The sequence below is a fragment of the Balaenoptera borealis genome (assembly GCF_965194805.1).
Source record: "Balaenoptera borealis genome assembly, chromosome: 8".
NCBI classification, from domain to species: Eukaryota; Metazoa; Chordata; class Mammalia; order Artiodactyla; family Balaenopteridae; genus Balaenoptera; species Balaenoptera borealis.
Window position 1 is genome coordinate 87691509 of NC_138865.1, and position 20172 is coordinate 87711680.

General features: G+C 39.1%; 1 protein-coding gene across 1 annotated transcript in view; it reads left to right on the top strand.

The window, feature by feature from the left end:
* FRMPD1 (FERM and PDZ domain containing 1) overlaps positions 1-20172 on the top strand; it is a 53914-nt gene that overhangs the window by 6581 nt on the left and 27161 nt on the right. Inside the window, exons 2-4 of the mRNA XM_082400633.1 lie at positions 13214-13371; positions 14225-14327; positions 17878-17923. Coding sequence (XP_082256759.1) covers positions 13214-13371; positions 14225-14327; positions 17878-17923 — 307 coding nt within the window. The remainder of the gene's footprint in view (positions 1-13213; positions 13372-14224; positions 14328-17877; positions 17924-20172) is intronic.

Below are 20172 nucleotides of genomic sequence, written 5' to 3' on the forward strand. Positions count from 1 at the left end.
CCCAGCCCACAGTCAGAATTAATCTCTCCCAAGGGGCCCCATAGTATTTGGTTTGTAGCATCAGCATTGTGCTTCTTCTGGTGTGTTCAACTTAAATTTGAGCACATCCCTTTTCTTTCTTCTAGACCACAAGCTCTATGGAGGGCAGGGAAAGTACCGGCCACATCTCATAGCCCAGAGATGATTGAGTTCCAGGAGATTGCAAGTAGTCAAGTAGTGCTTGGTGAATGAATGGGAAAACTCCTAGGTACATTGTTTTCTAAAGTGGATTCTGCAAAACCTAGTCCTGTGTGATGCTCTCTACTAAAAAAATGTTCCATGGCCAGATATATTTAGGAAGTGGTGCAGCCTATATCCCACTCCTACCCACCCACTCTTGGTGATTCATAGTGCATTTTAGCACATTAAAGGCTCTGAGAAGTTCTGCAGAAAAAGACCTGTGTAACTTTAACTTGATGTTGCCTGAATATTTGACCTTGGAACTCTCTAATATCTAGCTTCTCTCACAGAATGTAAACAAAAGGCAACATTGGCCTCTAGGAAGCTTTTTTTTTTTCACATCTATTTTGAGATATGTTTTACATACCATAAAATTCACCCACTTAAAATGTACAGATTTATTTAGTGTATATACAGTTTATATTTAGTATATATACAAAATTATGCAACAATCACCACAGTCTAATTTTAGAACACTTTCAGTACTCCAAAAAGAAACCCCATAACTGTTAACAGTCATTCCCCATTTGCCCCTCCCCCAGCCCTAGGCAACCACTCATCTACTTTCTGTCTCTATAGATTTGCTTATTCTGGACATTTCACATAAATAGAACCATACAATATGTGGTCTTTGTGCCTGGCTCCTTCACTTAGCATAATGTTCAAGGTTCACTCATGTTATAGCATGTTTGGCATGTAACATTATTGCCAAATAATATTCCATTATGGAATATTTTCTATGTCCATCAGTTAATGTACACTTGGGTTGTTTCCATTTGGGGCTATTATGAATAATGCTGCTATGAACATTTGTGTAAAAGTTTTCCTTTGAACGTATGTTTTCATTTCTCTTGGGTTTGTACTTAGGAGTGGAGTAGCTGGGTAATTTAGCAACTTGATGTTTAACCTTTTGAGAAACTGTCAGACTGTTTTCCAAAGTGGCTGCACCATTTTACATTTCCATCAGCAGGGTATGAGGGTTCCAATGTCTGCACATCTTTGTCAGCACTTGTTATTATCTGTTTTTTTTTAATAGACATCCTAGTGGGTGTGAAGTGGTACTGTATCTCATTGTGGTTTTGATCTGTATTTTCCTGATGGCTAATGATGTTGAGCATCTTTCCATGAGTCTAGTAGGAAGTTTGTTTTCCAAGTGCTTGAGAAAGAGCAGAAAAAGAGGGAAAGCTTCCTGGCAGTGTCCATGGAAGACATTATTTCTGTGTTTCTAGGATAAATCACATGTAACCTTATTTAAATTGTTTCTCATCTCTAATCCTGCAACCTTGATTCAGGCTGGGTTCTTGGTGTCCTCAGATTACTTGAAAATGATCAAGAACTGGAAAGCATAAATAATTGCAGTTTCCCTGAAGTAGAGTAAATGGTACCACCTGCCACCCGGTTGCTTAATCAAGAGACCCGTGAGTCAAACTGAATTTTCCTCTCTTCCTCACACTCTGTTTCCACCCCATCAGCAACTCTTGTCAGTTCACCTTCAAACATATCTCCGATCTGTCCACCTCTCTGTCCCTGGAGGGCACTGCCGTGGTCACTCACTCTTTCTCTGCTCCACCCTGAAGCCATAGTGGACTCTTCGGGATACAAACTGCTCGTGTCCCACATTCTCGCCCCAGGCTCTACCCCACCCCAAACCATTCAGTGGCCCACCTGCCATTGCGCCACGGCCTGCAAGTCCCTTTATGATCTGTTCCTGGTCTAACTCTCCAACTTCATCTTGTTCCTCCTGCTTCCTTGGCAGAGTGCTTACCCCCCTCACCACACTTTATAATAACATGTCCATTTATTTACTTGTTCTTTGTTTACCCTCCCCCACCTGTTTATTATATGACTCTTCTCCTCCAACCCTCCTGCCACATATGAGACCAAAGACCATGACTGCCTTGTCTTACAAAGTATCTTCAGCCCTAGAAGAGTGCATACATAGTATGTAGTAGATGTTCAATGAATTTTTATTGATTAAGGGCTTTCATAGTAAGGGACTATATTATTTATTTATATTTATTTAAATATATTTAAATTTTACATCCTTTCTTCTTCCAAGAGGAATTTTTGATGGCTTATAGTTTTAAAACACATAAAAACTTTTAAATAAAGACTGGAAATTTTGTAAATAGATTGCAAACCAATTAGATGTAGGATTTAGCATTTGAGTACTAACATTGGCTCTGAGTTTCCTGATAGCCAGGTCAAGAAATGAAAGAAGTACATTGAAGTGTTTTTTATAGTCCAGAAAAAAGGCAACATAGGGACTTCCCTGGTGGCGCAGTGGTTAAGAATCCGCCTGCCAGTGCAGGGGACATGGGTTCGAGCCCTGGTCCGGGAAGATCCCACATGCGGTGGAGCAACTAAGCCTGTGCGCCACAGCTACTGAGCCTGCGCTCTAGAGCCTGTGAGCCACAACTACTGAGCCCGCGCGCTTAGAGCCTGTGCTCCACAACAAGAGAAGCCACTGCAATAAAAAGCCCATGCACTGCAATGAAGAGTAGCCCCGGCTCTCAGCAACTAGAGGAAGGCCATGCACAGCAACGAAGACCCAACGCAGCCAAAAATAAAAAAATAATAATAAATAAAATAAATTTTAAATAAAAGGAAACAGAAGTTAATCTGCAGTCATATAATTTTACATGCATCTTTTAGCAATCCTGTTTTTTTTTCAGACTTTTAAAAGCTTCCACTCATTTCAGCCAGTTGTACTTGCTTACTCATAATTGCCATTTTTTCCATAAAAGTTAAACTTTATCTCTGACACTAATTGAATTGTCTAGGAGGAAATTAGTCAAAAATAACAATTTCCATTTCCAAACATTATTAAACAAATTGTTAACTTTTATGAACCTTGGTAATGTTAGAGCTTTATAATGCATCTTAAAATGGATGTTTTTCTGGGGAAGAGTGTCAACTTTTAAAGTTGCTTTGATTTCTTCAATTTTAAATTAATTTTCAGTGGGTGGTTATTGTTAAAATCACTAGTCAAATTCGGATAGTGGCACTCAGTTTGAATGTATGTGTGTGCTTGTGTAGATTGGAAGCCTAGTGATACCTATAATTGTAGAAACACAGAATTACTCAGATATTATTAAGATGACTACTCTCTTACCACTTAATTTCACATTCGAATATAAAAATAACATTTACAGTATCAATGCTTTTTTAGAAATAACTAACCCCCCAAGTGGTCTCTGTGACATGTTTTGAATTTCTGTAAAAATAGTGTAATACAAACTACTTAATAAAAGCTGCAACATAGTGACATTACATTATAAACTAATTTTTAACCATTTTGCTTTGAACTAAATTGTAATCTTCTTAACAGCTTTGTTAACTAGGGAGGTGATAAACTGAGAATGACATGTTATAGAATACTTTTCTACTTAATTATGCCATTTTTTTGTCTCCTACAATTTTCAATTTTTATATAAATGATATTCTCTTGGTGATTTCTTTGATTGCTTCTAAGCTTAGAAAATCCTCACCCAATAAGTAATTTAATTAATTAATTTTCAATTTGATAGTTTAAGATATTTTATTTTCAATTTTTAAATTTGGAGTTTATTTTCATATAGGTTGTGAGATGTAGATCTAACTTGGTTTTTTCCAAAATAAGTAATGTTTGCATCACCATTAACTGTGAGTGATCTTTCCTTTCTTCACTTTATTATATATGAAATTCTTGTGTCTGTGAGTGGGAAATTGTATCTCTTCCTGGACTAGCTGTTCTGTTCCATTGATCTAACGGCCTGTTTTCACACACCTGTATTAAAACTATTTACATTTATTATCTATTAAACTAGACTTTTATTACCCTTCATTTTCCACTTTTTTACTCTTACCTACCTATTCTTCCATGTGAACTTTAGAATAATTTTATTGTATTATTAAAACAATTTTGCATAAGATTGACTGAATTCTCTTATGCTTAATCAGAAATAGTTTTATAGAGCAAGACTTAAAAAAAATAAAGAGCTTGATGAATTTGATGCCTTCTTCTTGGTGCTTGGTTTTATCCTCAGGGTTTAAAAAGATTTCTTTCCTTCAATTTATCTTGAATCTTAATACTAGTGAACACACATGCACATGTTTACGCACATGTGCACACACCCACATGTACACACAGGCATACATATTCACACATATGCACACACGCACACACACATGCATCATGGCATCATTGTATCAGAGCCCTGGCTATTGGTTTTGCACTCTTTACAAATTTACTTGTTCATTATAACCATAGTCTGTTTACTAACTATAGGGATGGTATCTTTGACCTTTATAATGCTCCTAATGATGTAGAAAGACCATTTCAGGTACCAATTTTTTATTGCTTTTTGACCCATGGGCAAAAGTGGAAAGATTCGAACAGAACAGGTTAGAAGGCTCCTGTGCTGCATCTGCAGGGTTGCCATTGTCTCCTGAACCTCCTTTTTAGAGTAACAGTGGAATAATTTCTCCTCCTCTCAACTGTAGGCCTTTGCACTGTACTTACAATATGTACATTCAGTGGTCCCCTAGAAACTTTCACAGCCACAAGCATAGTCCTATGATTATGACTACATGATAAATTTCTTTCTGGTACAGGCTGCTACTTCTATTTCTTCTTTCTTTGAATAAACTTTAGATTAAAAAGCCAGCTTATACCAGACATTAGCTTTTAAAATCACTCAAGCTGAACATAATACAGTGTTTAACCATAGATTCAAAGTAGTTTCTCCACATCCTGCTGGAACTCAAAGGTGAATTCTTTGTTGTTACAAGATAGAGGCAAAATACATTTTCCAACGTATTAGAGAGCAGATAAAAAGCCAGAGAATATTTGAAACCTAATCTATCTCTATCTGTTATTTTTTCTTCTCAGCATTATTGATCAGCTCAGTATGAACTTATGACCCATAAAATACAGAATTAGTCTACACGAGGCTATTTTCATGATAAATTTTACATGTTTTTTCTAGTTCTACCTTAGGCTTGATCCAGTTATCTGACAGGAATTCTATTAGTGTCGCCAGGTCTTATGCTGTTCCAAAGTAAAATCACAGCAATGACCTCAGATTTATGATTTGAAACCATTACAGAGGCATCAGACAGGTTTTTGGATTGTCGGCGCTTAGTTTGATATTTATAAGGTTCTTCGGAGGAGGAAATTTTGCTACAGAGATCATTTCCTTCAGCTCTCTGTCAAATATTGAACATTCTTTGTGAGGAGAGGCCACGGTTTGGTCCTGTTCTTAAGCAATCCCTTTCCAAACAAAAGCTGAAATGTGGCCTTTGGGGAAAATGTCAAAAAACAGACTTTGGGCCAAAGTTCCTGATACCATCCAGGGATTAGTCAACACAGCAGGGCTTCATTTGTCTACCATTGTTGAGGAGCACACCATTCCAAATGGAAAAGTCAGATAAATGAAGCCTACCCACTTGAAAAGCATCAAAATGGATTCTGTTCTAAACATGGTAAGGTCTGTGTTTTTCTTTTGGTCTCCAAACATTTATTAAGCCGTGCTCTATGCCTAGCATTGAGTTCAGCACATGGGGCAAGAAAGACACGGTTTTGCCATATGAGCTGTTGTCTAGAAAGGACAAGAGACTTCACACTGGTCATTTCAAATATGATGTGTGTTTCAAAAAGGGATGTACAGGTTCTGTGTACAGGTTCAGCAGAGGGAGAGGAATATTTCTGCCAAAATCAGAAGATTGAGTAGGAGCTGGGCAGATAGTGTATGGTTGGGTGTTTTGGGAAATTTCTAAAGAGTGTTATGTTAGGGGTTGGGCGGTATTCTAGGCAGAGGGAAGCCCTTGTGTATTTGAGGAGCTCCAAGGATATTAGTTTGGCTGGAACAAAAATATCGAGAGAACAAATGGCTTCATTGTAGAGGCTTCAGTGGTGGGCAGGCACTGTATTAAGCCATATTAAGGATTTTGGATTAGGCCATTTAGTCAGGGCAGATATATGAGCAGGTTTGCATTTATAATATCAGTCTGGTTGCTGGATGGAGAATCATTCAGGTGAGACAAGAATGAAAAGTGGGGAGACCAGCTAGGAGACTGTTACAGAAATCTTCAGGACAGGTAACAGGGTCCTGAAATAGAATGGTGGTCATGGAGACAGAGATAAGTGGACATCTTGGAGATCTTTTGTAGTACTGACGGATAGGATATTAGGGGTGAGAGCAGGGTAAAGTCAAAGATGACTCCCAGGAGTCTGGCTTGAGCAACTGAGCCTCGTCCTGATACCATTTACTGAGCTCTGGGACATGGAAAAGATGGGTCTTGATTAGGACGATTGTCATAAGGCTGAGCTATATTTCAAATTAAGCAAACAAAGGACAAATGACAAACATTGAACTCTGTCACTTACATTCAAATTGTCTGCTATTTATTAGTGGTTAAATATACATTTCCACCTTTGCTAATCATATTAGAGGTACTATTTTGCATCATGCTCTCTATATATAGTGTTTTGCTCATGTATTCACCTAATAAGCACAGATGCTTTCTGTGGGCAAAGTTCTTCACTCGGTATGGTGAGAAATACAGAGGTGGGTAAAAAGTGGTTCCTGCATTCCGAGAATTTACAGTCTATTCGGGGTGATGATATATGGAATCAGTTATCACTGAAGTTGAGGTGCTCTAGGCCAGAAGAGCTCAGAGCTGAGAGAACTTGTGTCTAGCTAGGAAATCAGAGAAGGCATTTTGGAAGGGGCAGCATTTGAGCTGGGCTTTGATTGGCCTCACATTTTCCTGAGAGGTAGCTGCATGAACTGAGGCCCAGATGCAAAACTGGTGCAGCAGGTAAGATTAGGCTGGAGTGACAGCCTGGGAAGGAGAGTGGGTAGGGAATGTTGGCCAGGGCCTGAGACTTAAAGACAAAGAAACATGAGGGTAAGGTTGAGGAGTTTAACTTTTATCCTGTGGGTGATGGGGAGCTGTGGGGACAGAATAATTGATCTCTCCCTTAGGAAGGGGGTTTGAACCACAGTTTAGAAGATACTCTGGAAGGGTATTTTCTAAGCTGTGTTTCCATGTATGTCTAAGATTCACAGGCTTGTGGTACTTCATTGATGTAGAGTCTTGGGGCAATTCCTTACTGTGCTTGATTTATCTGTTCTCTGTTGAGTGGTTTCAAGTTTTTCCACTATTCTAAATAAAGCTATGGTAAATATTTTTGAATATTCAAGAGCTAGGGTCTTTTGAGTTCATACTCTGTTCTAGGACTTTATGGCACAGGGAACACAGAGATGAATAAAAGTCACCCTTATCTTCTAGGAATTCATAGTCTAGTGCAAATAATATTTTATTTTGGGGGAGGGCAGTTATTTGAGGAATGTCAGTCAAAATGGTAACAGAAGGTCAAAGAAAATGATCAAATTTTAAATTCATATTATAATTTCCCTGATTATTTTCCAGAGAGATTGAATAGCCAATTTATACAGTTAGCCTTAAATACCAGGGCCCACACATGTTGGGCTTTATTATTTTTATTCATATTTGGTGCTTTAGTAGATATGTAATAGTTCTCTGTAGTCCTTTCAGTTATGCTTCTTCAGTGACTAGGGTTGTGCATTTTCTGTTATTTACCAGCTTTATTTCTTCATGTGCAAGTTGTCAATTCACTTGCTTTGAGCATGTGAAATCTGGGTATTTACTGCATGTATTTATGCCCATTCTGCATATATTTTTATTGTAAGCTTTTTCCCTCTAGGATTTTATTTTTTTAATTGATTTACTTATTTTCAACAGTTCTATTTAGATATAATTTACATGCCATGCAGTTCACCCACTTAAAATGTACAAGTCACTGGTTTTTAGTGTATTCACAAGGATGTACAGCCATCACCACAATGAATTTTAGAAGATTTCCATCACCCCAAAAAGAAACTCCATATGTATTAGTAGTCACTCTCCATTTCCTTTCAAAACCCTCCTTCCCCAGCCCTAGGCAATCACTAATCTACTTTCTGTCTCTATAGATTTACCTATTCTGGACATATCACATGAATGGAATCATACAATTTGTAGTCTTTTGTGGCTGACTTCCTTCACTTAGCATAATGTGTTCAAGGTTTATCCATGTTATAGTATATATCAGTATTTCATTCCTTTTTATTGCTGAATAATAGTCTACTATGGAATATTGTCTTTGTCATTTCATTAGTTGATGTATACTTGGGTTGTTTCCACTTTGGAGCTATTATGAATAATGTTGCTGTGACCATTTGCATGCAAGTTTTGTGTGGACATATGCTTTCAGTTTTCTTGGGTATGTACCTAGGAGTGGAATTGCTAGGTCATATGGTACTCAATGTTTAGTCTTTTGAGGAACTGCAAGACTGTATGAGGGTTTCATTTTCTCCACCTTAGCCAACACTTGACCTATCTTTTTGATTATAGCCATCCTAGTGGGTGTAAAGTGTTATGTCACTGTGGTTTTGATTTGTATTACCATAATGGCTAATGATCTCTTCTTGTGCTCCTTGGCTGTTTGTATATTTTCTTTGGAGAAATGTCTATTCAAATTATTTGCCCAGTTTTTATTTGGGTTATTTGTCTTTTTTGTTTAAGTGTATTATAAGAATTCTTTATGTATTCTAGATGCAAGGTCCTTATTAGATATATGATTTGCAAGTATTTTCTCCCATTTTGTGGGTTGTCTTTTCACTTTCTCAGTGGTGTCCTTTTTTTTTTTAATAAAATTATTTATTTATTTATTTATGGCTGTGTTGGGTCTTTGTTGCTGAGTGTGGGCTTTCTCTAGTCGTGGCGGGGGGGGGCTACTCTTCATTGCGGTGGCTTCTCTTGTTGTGGAGCACGGGCTCTAGGCATGCGAGCTTCAGTAGTTGTGGTACGCGGGCTCAGTAGTTGTGGCTCATGGGCTCTAGAGCACAGGGTCAGTAGTTGTGGCGCACGGGCTTAGTTGCTCCACGGCATGTGGGAATCTTCCCGGACCAGGGCTCGAACCCGTGTCCCCTGCATTGGCAGGCGGATTCTAAACCACTGCACCACCAGGGAAGTCCACAGTGATGTCCTTTTAAGCAGAAAAGTTTTTAATTTTGAAGAAGTTCAGTTTATCTATGTTTTCATTTGTTGCTTGTGCATATCTAATATGACACCAAGGTCACAAAGATTTATTCCTATATTTTCTCCTAAGAGTTGTATAGTTTTAGCTCTTGTATTTAGGTCTGTGATTCATTTTGAGTTAATTTTTGTGTACAAGATGAAGTTATAAACTTTTATCACTTAACATTTCTCCTTGTGTCCTATTCTGTTATCTAATCTTTTATTTATTTGTATTTATGTATTAGCTATTGAAATTCACATTCAAACCATCCATCTTATATCTTATGCCTGTCTCTAATTTTCTAATCCTTAAAAATGTGCCTCCTCTCCGGAGGCTGGCATAAAGGGTCCATATTTAGTTCTAGCTTTTATAATTCTCTTTTGACCTTTTTGAAATATAATACTTTGTATGGTGTTTAGTACTGCAGTGTGGTGATTATGTCACCATGTTGAGTTATTTCTGGCTAGCCACCTAATATTTTAAAAGATTTTCTAAAGTTTCTATTCTGTTTCATTGGTGAAGACCACGCCATGCAGTTTTGATCATCGCCTCTGTCTGATAGGAGCAGATTAAGACTGTGATCTATAGAAGAGAGGAAGATGGGTGTATGCACACACAAGTGTACCCACACATGAGTGTGTGCTTGCACATCTTGTTTACCCTCATTCTTGCAGCAGTATTTAGTGTTCAAGAGCCCAGGCTCCCAGGTCAAATAATCTAGGTTCAAGCACAACTCTTTTAAGTCTTCTAGGCTTCAAGTTTTCTCATATTTTGGAGACCCACTCTACATTAAAATGTACCCACATCTCACAACAAATATTTTATATAACTATGTAAGATTTGACAAATTGACATAAAGTACCTTTTTTTTTTTTTTAATTATTTATTTATTTATTTTATTTATGGCTGTGTTGGGTCTTCGTTTCTGTGCGAGGGCTTTCTCTCGTTGTGGCAAGCGGGGGCCACTCTTCATCGCGGTGCGCGGGCCTCTCACTATCGCGGCCTCTCTTGTTGTGGAGCGCAGGCTCCAGACGCGCAGGCTCAGTAATTGTGGCTCACGGGTCTAGTTGCTCCGCGGCATGTGGGATCTTCCCAGACCAGGGCTCGAACCCGTGTGCCCTGCATTGGCAGGCAGATTCTCAACCACTGCGCCACCAGGGAAGCCCATAAAGTACCTTTTAAGGTATTTGCTCTAACATCTGTTAAGACAATTTTGAAGTTAGAAATTTTCTTTTTGTATATGAGAGTCTCGTATATTTTTCATACATTGTCATAGGCTCTAGATCTGTGCTGTCCAATATGGTTGCCACTATCCAGAGATGGCTGTTAAGCCCTTAAAATGTGGCTAGTATGACTGAGAGATTAAATACTTAATTTTATTTGATTTTAATTAGTTTAGATGTAAAGACTGATCATTCAGTTATTGGAAAATTTTAAGTATGTTCGGAAGGACTTGGGCCTGAAAATTTACTTTTTAACTGTAAATTTTATGAAATCTGAGAATTTCTGCTGAAAATATAGCATCCAAGTTGATATGCTTTGTAAGTATAAAATACACGCTGAATTTTGAAGACATAATATGAAAAAAAGGATGCAGAATAGCTCATCAATAATTTTTTTATTGATTACATGTTGAAATGATAGTATTTTGGATATATTAGGTTAAATAAAAATATATTAAAAACCACTTGTTTCTTTTTCATTTCTTCCCCCCTTTTCAGGTGCCTATTAGAAAAGTTACATTTACAAATGTGACTTGCATTATACAGCTGTGCTGCAGTGCCTTTGAAGAAAGTAGCCCCAGTTTGAAACTCCCTCCCCAGCTATGTGACTTTAAGCAGGTTAAAGTCTCTCAAAGCAAGATTCAGTCTTCTTATCTATAAAATAGGGATAATAATCATACCTACCTCACAAGTGTGTTGTAAGGGTCAAATGAGCCATGAAAACAACTTAGATCACTCCTTGGTACATAGTTAGTGCTCAATAAATGTTACAAATGATTATCGTTGTTGTTGTTACTGCTACTATTACTGTCACCAATTTATCAAGTTTTTTTTTTTTAATTTGGAAGGATTTTTAACCAGTATTCCATCAAATTTATATTTTCGTTCAGTACTTACTTTCATTTTTCAATATGTAATCTTCCCAACCAGGAATCCAGCCTCAGTTTTACTTGTGTCTTCCTTTATTGCATCAGCTTATTAAGAATGCCTAGCACCTAATACACATTCAGCTACTCTGTTTTTAATGAATTGTTGGATGCTTTTTGTGGCTGTGTTTTATGTGTTTATCCTGCAACTCCACTAAGCTTATTTTTCAAGCACTAGCAATTCTCTTTGTGAATTCATTTTCTAGGTGTAGATCATCAGCTGTTTGGGAAAAAGAAGGTATGCTTATTATTCCTCTTATCATTTTTCCTTCTCTGATAAGTATTCCAGGCATTTCTCCTGCCACATTAAATAGGAGTAGTGTCTAGGGTGTCCCTCCTGTTGCTTTTTCAAAGGACCACAGATGTTGATTTTTGCCTTTCAGTGCACTATATTATTTATTTTACTTAGAAAGGCCCTTTCAGAGCTTTAAAGTTTTCTTTTTTTTTTTTTAATCAGGAATAACTATGGGTTTTATTCAGTATAAATTATCAGAGATTTCTGTTTCTTCCCTCTTGTTAAGTCTGTCTTCTAACACTTCTCAGTATTACCCATATGCTCACCTAGGAGAAATCCTCTCCTTACTCCTAAGAGAACTCCTTGATGGATAATGTGCATAATAAGGCTGGGACTTGTCACCGCATTTTGGTTCCACGAAGCAGTTTTTTAATATTTCCTGGTCCTTGTTGAAACTTGAGATTATTATAAATGACAGAGAGGTGATTTTCAGATAACCGAGGTCCTATTGCATTGGGCAGAGTTCCTGACAGTGTTTGGTAAATAGATGAGAATAAATGATAAACCTTAGCTGCAGAGCCCCGAGGGAGCTGTTACTCCTCCACATTTCAGTTGTTTATAATGACAGTAAATACCTTACCCCATCACTATTTGACCTTCTTCAGAAAGAACCACTGATTCTTAGAAGGAAAAAAATCATTTGCCACAGACAAATGAAAAATAGCTCATAAATTCGCTTTGTGGTATTGAGAGATAGAAAATACAACTTTCAACTTACCTGCTTTTAGATATATAGAGAACATACATGTTTTTAACAATTAATATAGAGGGAGTCTGCAGTATCTGAGATTTTATATTGGAATCCTCACAGTTACAAAGTTGAAGGGGAAGCAACGTTCATTATAAAGAAAAAAAGAAAAAAATCACCAAAGAAACAATTCACCTATAAAAATTAGTCATCATTAGACATCTAAACTGAGCAATTCCTTGTTCCTATTCACAGTCCATGTTTTTCCTCTTCTGTACCTCTGCTGAAGCAGTGCCCCCTGCCTGGAATGCCTGTCCATCCATCCATCCATTCATCCATCCATCCATCCATCCATGCACCCATCCATCCATCCGTTCATCCATCCATCCATCCATCCATGCATCTATGCATCCATCCACTCAGCCGCAGTTACTGAATATCTTCTGTGTGCCAGGATTTGGGCTGTGTAGATATACCCTCGACATCTCTCAGATGCCACCTCTTCTAGGTAGCAAATGCTTCCCTGATTCCTTCTCCTCTAGCCCACAAAGTTAAAACTGCTCTACCTCTTCTCTGAGTACCCACAGCACTTCACGACCTCTCTTTCAGAGCACGGTGCTATGTCCTGCTGCCTCATCTACTGGCGTTTGTGTCGTCTCTCTCTCTCAAGAGGAGAGTTGGTGTCCACTCAGCTCTGCATCTTCCTCCTCCAGAATGCCTAGGGCTGACCTAGTTTGTGGCCACCAACTAGACTCCCCTCTCTGTCTTTTTGACACACTCCTTCTCTTCCAGGGCTAAAGATGCTGCAGCTGATGGACCCCCTGGGATCCCAACCCAGACCATCATCCCTGTGAAACACACAGTAAAAATAGACAAAGACGATCTCCTCCAGGACTATGGATTTCACATTTCTGAGACCCTTCCCCTCACAGTGGTGGCCGTCACAGCAGGTAGGGGCTGACTGGGAAACAAGAAAGGATTTTGGCTTCTTGGGGGGAAATATCCCTTGTTCTCTTCCCATCTCTCTGTGCTATAACATAATGTAGAAAATGCTACCCCAGAAAGCTAGACAGGGCACATCTAATTTCGACCTAATTCTGTCTAGGGCTTTGTGCCTTCCTGTGGTGCTGGGAGGGAGGAGCTCCAAGTGCACTTGCTGATCTGCACCCCAGGTCCACTGGCCTCAGCCAGGGATTTGCCCACCCGTGGCCCCCGGCCAGTCTCAGGGACAGTGACAGTACTGGGACCAGCAGGCCCTCCTCTCTGAACCCTGCATGCTCTGAGCTGGGGAGAGTTTCTGGGCAGACAGTAATAGAAATTATTGATTTGTTTTCACTTGAGTCTCTGTAAAATATAGGCTGTATCAGGGTGAAGATGAGCAGGCTGGGAATATGTAGTGTTTTTTGTCATACTTCAGCTATGTATTGATGTGAGATCTGGGACTAGTTAAAATCTATTAATTTGAATTTACACACACACACACACACACACACACACACCAGAGTTCTTTAGCAATGAATGTAGTAGATTCACTGGCCAGCTCTGTTGATTCAGGGAGTTTCTGCTAGTCTTCTTTCACTGGACACTCTCCTAACATCCCTTGAAGGTGATGGATGGTAGGTACGTTATCCATGCTTTGTAAACAGGAAAACTGAAATCCACGTGAGCCCAAGTCTGGCCAGGGGTGGGGGTGAGCCGGTGCCCTGGGGACTGGATCAGGCTGCCATTCAGGTGAGCTGCTGTGACACATGGGGTCTGGGCCCTTCTGGCATGAACACCCGTTACTTCTTTTCTCTTCAACAGGAGGCTCCGCTCATGGCAAGCTTCTCCCTGGTGATCAGATCCTCCAGATGAACAACGAGCCTGCTGAAGACCTTTCCTGTGAACGAGCGGTCGATATTCTGAGGTACTAAATTGTCTTCCGTCATCCACAGAATTATATATATTATTATATATATTGCACAGATTATTATAGAGCAAGGATGGGAGACAGAAAGGGCATAACTGATATCCCTGGGATTTAAGTAAAGTCCAGGCTCCTTTAAAGCAGCAATAACAGCCTTGTTTTAGAATTCCATCTCTGTTACTATCTGCCGTCTTTCACCTGCCTACAGAAGTGATGGGGAGGCACAGGGTGCTATATTTATCACCCCCCTGCAATGCCCAAAACACTGTGCTAGGTGCTGCGGGGAATGTAATTATGAATAATACATAGGCCCTACCCCTTAAGGATGTATAGGGTTGTTGTAACATATGCCAAAAATTAGACACTAAGTCTGCTTATTGTTCTTTAACCCTTTTAATATCTCTTCCTAAATGTTCTTGGTGCAGCCTGGTAGGCATATATGTAGTTCCATTGGTATGGCACCTACAAACTTCTACCTGGTGTCATGGTGATTTTTGTAAATGTCTCACTTTCTGCTTTGACCATGATCTCCTTAAGACCAGGCACACAGTGGGTGCTCAGTGGAATGAGTGAATGTGGTCGGCACTGACAGTTGGTGACCCTGGTTTTAAGACAGAGGAAATGAGTGACAGGAGTGAGGAGGCCTGGCAGATGTTCTATAGGCACGTGCAGCCTTTGTCTTTTAAAACTTTCACCCAACACTGTTTTAATGACTTTAATATAAATAAAGGGAAACGAGAAATAGAGTTAGAGGAAAGCCAGCTTGAAGATACTTCAAGTTTGTACTTTAGTCTGTGCCTTTTTGTGAGTGGTGGTTTTCATTTCTGAGGGCCTATCGTGTGCAGCACACACTGAATAACAGGCAACAATAACAAAGTCTGAGAAGGAGAAAATGAAAATGCAGGATGCAGTCTCCAACCTCAGGAAGTCCACAGTCTCGCTGCGGAGAGACATAAGATTTACAGAGAATCCATCATAGTGTAGAAAATAGAATCCTCTCAACCACGCCCAATATTGCTTCAAGATTGCCAGGGAATAAGGTGAGTGGGTGGGGCAGCCAGGAAAGGATTTGATTATTTCATTTTAAAAAATGAAATATGGTTACGGAAATCATGAAGTTTGCTTTCCCAATTGCCGGGTGGTTTTCTCAAAGAATTTCTCAATTCCAGCAAATGAATTTTAGATTTTCACTGCTACTAATATCTCTGCCAGGCTAGATAGATCAAACTCTGACTAATAAACAAAAGTATTCACAATTTAAAACAGTAGACCAAAATTTGGATGTTTAGGTAACATTGAACCCTGATCTGTTCAATGGGCAAGGAACCCTGGGGGGCAAAGGGACTCCACTCCCCAGACACTTACAGGGTGGTAGTGCAGAGACAGCTCGTGTATACCCCGCTAAGGTTGAGGGCAGACAGTGCCTCAAGAGAAGCAGGGGAAAGGGGCTGTAAATGCTGGAGATTCCTCCAACTTGTGGGGAAGTTGTGGTTTGACGAAACAGAGAAGAGTACAGAAGTATTTCAGCTGGCCAAGTTCTACCTTTAATGCTGGGTAGAATTTGGGCCACAAAGATGGAGGTGAAGGATAATCCATGCAAAGTGATAAGGAGGAGTGACTGGCTGGGGAGTAGGGGACACTGAGCGGTTCAATTTGTCTAAGGCACTGGATACCTAGAGAAAAGTTCTGGGAAGTGAGGCCCAGATGATGGAGGGTCTTGGTGCTGACACAGCGAGTTCAGGGGTTATTCTCCTCCTGGAAGACTGAGCCACTGAAGACTCGTGAGCGGGGATGTGACCTGATGTATGCTTGCATCTGCACTCTCAGCTACGTGCCTTGTGTGGGAATCCCGGAACTGCTTACTTTTTTAGCTTAGTTCCCAGTGTCATTGCCATTTATAAAAGTAAAAAACCAAGCAAACAAAAAACCAACAAAATCTCTCTAATTCCTCCGATTATCTATCTGTGAGGCCAAACTGTCCTTTTGAGAGTACTTGGACGTTGGTTTGTTGTGAATTCTCTTGAAAAAGACCTGTTCTTATATAAAATGGAAAAGAGGCAATCCCCAGGCACTTAGAAACCTCAGGTTGAGTTTATCTATTAGAGGAAGTAACACACTGGCAGCAGCTGGCCTAAATGTTCATATTGCAAGAAATCAAATGAAATTATTTTGCAAACTGCTTCTCTAGCAATGGCAGAGATAAAGGAAAATATGAATCGATTTTTCAGTTCTGTCCTCTAATGCAAAGTGGAAGTTTGGCACTTATCTGGTTGATTTGATCACTTTTGGAACCTAAGAGATTATATAACAAAACAAAAATGTCTAGTATTTGATTAAGTGATTGGGCCCGCCAACCTTGTGTGCCCAAACTCCGTAAACTTGTTGGCTTTTATCTGATCATGGTTATCCACATTCATTTATTTTATTTCATGAATGTTTAGCCAGTTTTCTGAAATAGCAACCTAAGTTATCTGTGTTATTGCTCTGTTTTCTCTTAAAATTTTTTTCTTTTTTTTTTTTTTGGACATAAACCTAGCAAGTGGTCATAGCAACCGGATGAGTTTTCCATCATATAGACTAAATGAAAGATAAGTGGGGACTTCCCTGGTGGTGCAGTGGTTAAGAATCCGCCTGCCAATGCAGGGGACACGGGTTTGATCCCTGGTCAAGGAAGATCCCACATGCCGTGGAACAACTAAGCCCCTGTGCCACAACCACTGAGCCCGCATGCCACAACCACTGAGCCCGTGTGCCACAACTACTTAAGCCTGCACACCTAGAGCCTCTGCTCTGCAACAAGAGAAGCCACCGCAATGAGAAGCCCGCGCACCGCAACGAAGAGTAGCCCCCGCTCACCGCAACTAGAGAAAGCCCTCACGCAGCAACAAAGACCCAGTGCAGCCAAAAATAAAATGAAATTTAAAAAAAGAAAGAAAGATAAGTGACTTAATTTAGTGGCTGTAGGTATGGACCAGATGGTAGAGGCAAGTATCTGAAGATTTTCTTAAGGTAGCAGTGGCATCTGGGACAGCTTAAGTTCCTTCACAGATCACTGCTTTCTCAGTGTCCTTCTCAATTTTGCTGAGCCAAAGAAACTGAGGCAAGAGAGGCTGCTTTGTAATTCTACCAGTCTTTTTTTTTAAATTTATTATTTATTTATTTATTTATTTATTTATTTATTTATTTATGGCTGTGTTGGGTCTTCGTTTCTGTGCGAGGGCCTTCTCTAGTTGCGGCAAGTGGGGGCCACTCTTCCTCGCGGTGCGCGGGCCTCTCACTATCGCGGCCTCTCTTGTTGCGGAGCACAGGCTCCAGACGCGCAGGCTCAGTAATTGTGGCTCACGGGCCTAGTTGCTCCGCGGCATGTGGGATCTTCCCAGACCAGGGCTCGAACCCGTGTCCCCTGCATTGGCAGGCAGATTCTTAATCACTGAAACACCAGGGAAGCCCTCTACCAGTCTTTTTGACCCTAACACACACACACACATGCACACACACACGTGTATCACCCAGAATGATGACTTTTTTTACCTTTATTCTTTTTTTTCAGGGAAGCTGAAGATTCTCTTTCAATCACAGTTGTTCGCTGCACATCGGTATATCTCTTTTTATGTCTTGTGTGTTAGTTTCACCCTTCTTGGCCCCAACACCCTGTACCCCCAGCAGAATATCCCCTGTAGAATAAACAGCCTGTGTACCAGTATTGTGGAGGACACAGATGTGGGTCCAGGCTTCAAGAACTCATGGTCCAGCTAAGGAGACAGACCTGTGATTATGCAGAGTGGGATGACAAGGGTACCAAACTAGGAGTTTCAAGACAGGTCTGAGTGATATCACTGTGGAGCAGTCATTTAGTTTCAGTTTTGACTTTTGTAAAACAGAGATGAGGACAATAACTGCCTTGTCTATCTAATGGGTTGTTCTGAGGACCCAACAACGTGTTGAGTGTGAAGGCACCTTGCCGCAAGGCAAGGTGTGGCACAGATGATGCACAGAAAGGCGCCAGCCATCCTAAACCACTGTAGGCCTAGGAGTCCTTTATATGTGATACAGGGGAAAGTATATAATCAGATTGTAAGAGAAAACTACCAAGGAGGAAAAGTTGACAGAAAATTCTCATTCTGAGAGACTTTAGTACATACCCCTTAGCCTTGGCCACAAATAGACAAGAAAATAAATAGGGGCATAGAGAATTTTAATAATGCATTTAATAATCTAATCCAACTGACCACATACCAGACCACCAAAAAAAACTAAATTCCCCAAAGAAACAACTGTATAAGTCTCTTTTCCAGAATATAATAAAACACAAATTGATAGCTATCAAAAACTTAATTAAAACCACCCAGTCATTTGGAATAAAAATGCAATCTCCTAAGTAAAGACAGAATCAAATGGAAAAGCAAAAATTACCATTATAGACTAGATAGAAAATAATTAAAATTTAGAACTCTACTTCTTAGAACTTATTATATACAGTTGAAGCTATACTCAGAGAAAAATTCATAACCTTAAAAGTGATTTTATTATTTAACAAGAAAACAGGTTAAGTAAATATTCAGTGCAAGAAGGAGGAAGAAAAGACTAATAAAACAAGCATAAAGCAGATTAAAGAAAATGATAAAAATTTAAATCTAAATGATGCTTTGGAAAACAGAAAAAATTGGAAAGTTGATAAATAAATCCAAGGGCTAGTTCTTTACAGGAAAAAATTAAAAAATAAGAGAACTTTAGGGAAAAGAAATATGTGGGCCTTACATGAAGGAAACTAGAATAATACTGAAGAAAGTAAAATTTTTCTTTAATATAAAAGGAGTTACATATTATGTTCCTTGATGGGAAGACTACTGATATGTCGGATTTTCTCATGTTAATGTATATGCTTAAGGAAAATTCAGACTCCCTGTGGGACTTTTATTTGGATTTTGACAAAGTATATCAAGGTGAGACTTATCAAGAAAATCTTTTTTAAAAGGAATAATGAGGATGGCCTTGAAATACTAGATTTTAAAACTAATAAAGCTGCAGTAATTAAAATAGTGTGATATTGATGAAATGTTGGCTATATCAATCTAATCAAATAGAAAGTCCAAGAATAGATACCAGTATAGGAATTTAGTATATGATAAATATGGCATTCCATATCAGTGGGAGAAAAGATGATTATTCAAGAAATTGTACTGGGACATATCTCACACCATTTGATGTTAAAGACTTAAATATAAAAAACAAACCATAAAAATGTCAACAATATGGATGGGTGTCTATCCAGTCGTAAGTTGCAGAAAGAATTCCTAAGCATTTAGGGAGTGGGAGAAGGTACAGTGGAACAAACAGCTGTTTGATTATGTGGAAAAAATTAAATTTCTGTGGTCCAAAAACTTCATAACACTAAAAAGCAAAGAAATTGTTGCCTCCTCTCCTTATTTGAAGTGTTATTTTTTGTTTGTTTGTTTCTTAGAAGTAGAACAGGAAAAAAACCCCACCTAAATAGGACTAGGATGTTTGCCATAAATATGACAGACCAAGTGTTTTATGCACAGATAAATGGAGATTCTTCTATTCTAAATAGAAGAACTTATCTATGAAATAATGTGAAACCAATACGTAAAATAACAGTATACTGAAAGCTAATCGCTATAAATGATCATGCAGGTGTTGAGAGATTGTTTTCATTTAGCTGATTATCATCTCAGTGGAGAACATCTTAATCTTAATTAGGTAGTTCTTTTCCTACTCTATTTCCGAGAAATGATAGCAAAAGCTAGCACTTGTTAAGTAAGGAGAGAGGGAAACAGCATATAGCTGCCTCCTTTTAAAAAATAAAAAGTATAGGGAGAGGAAA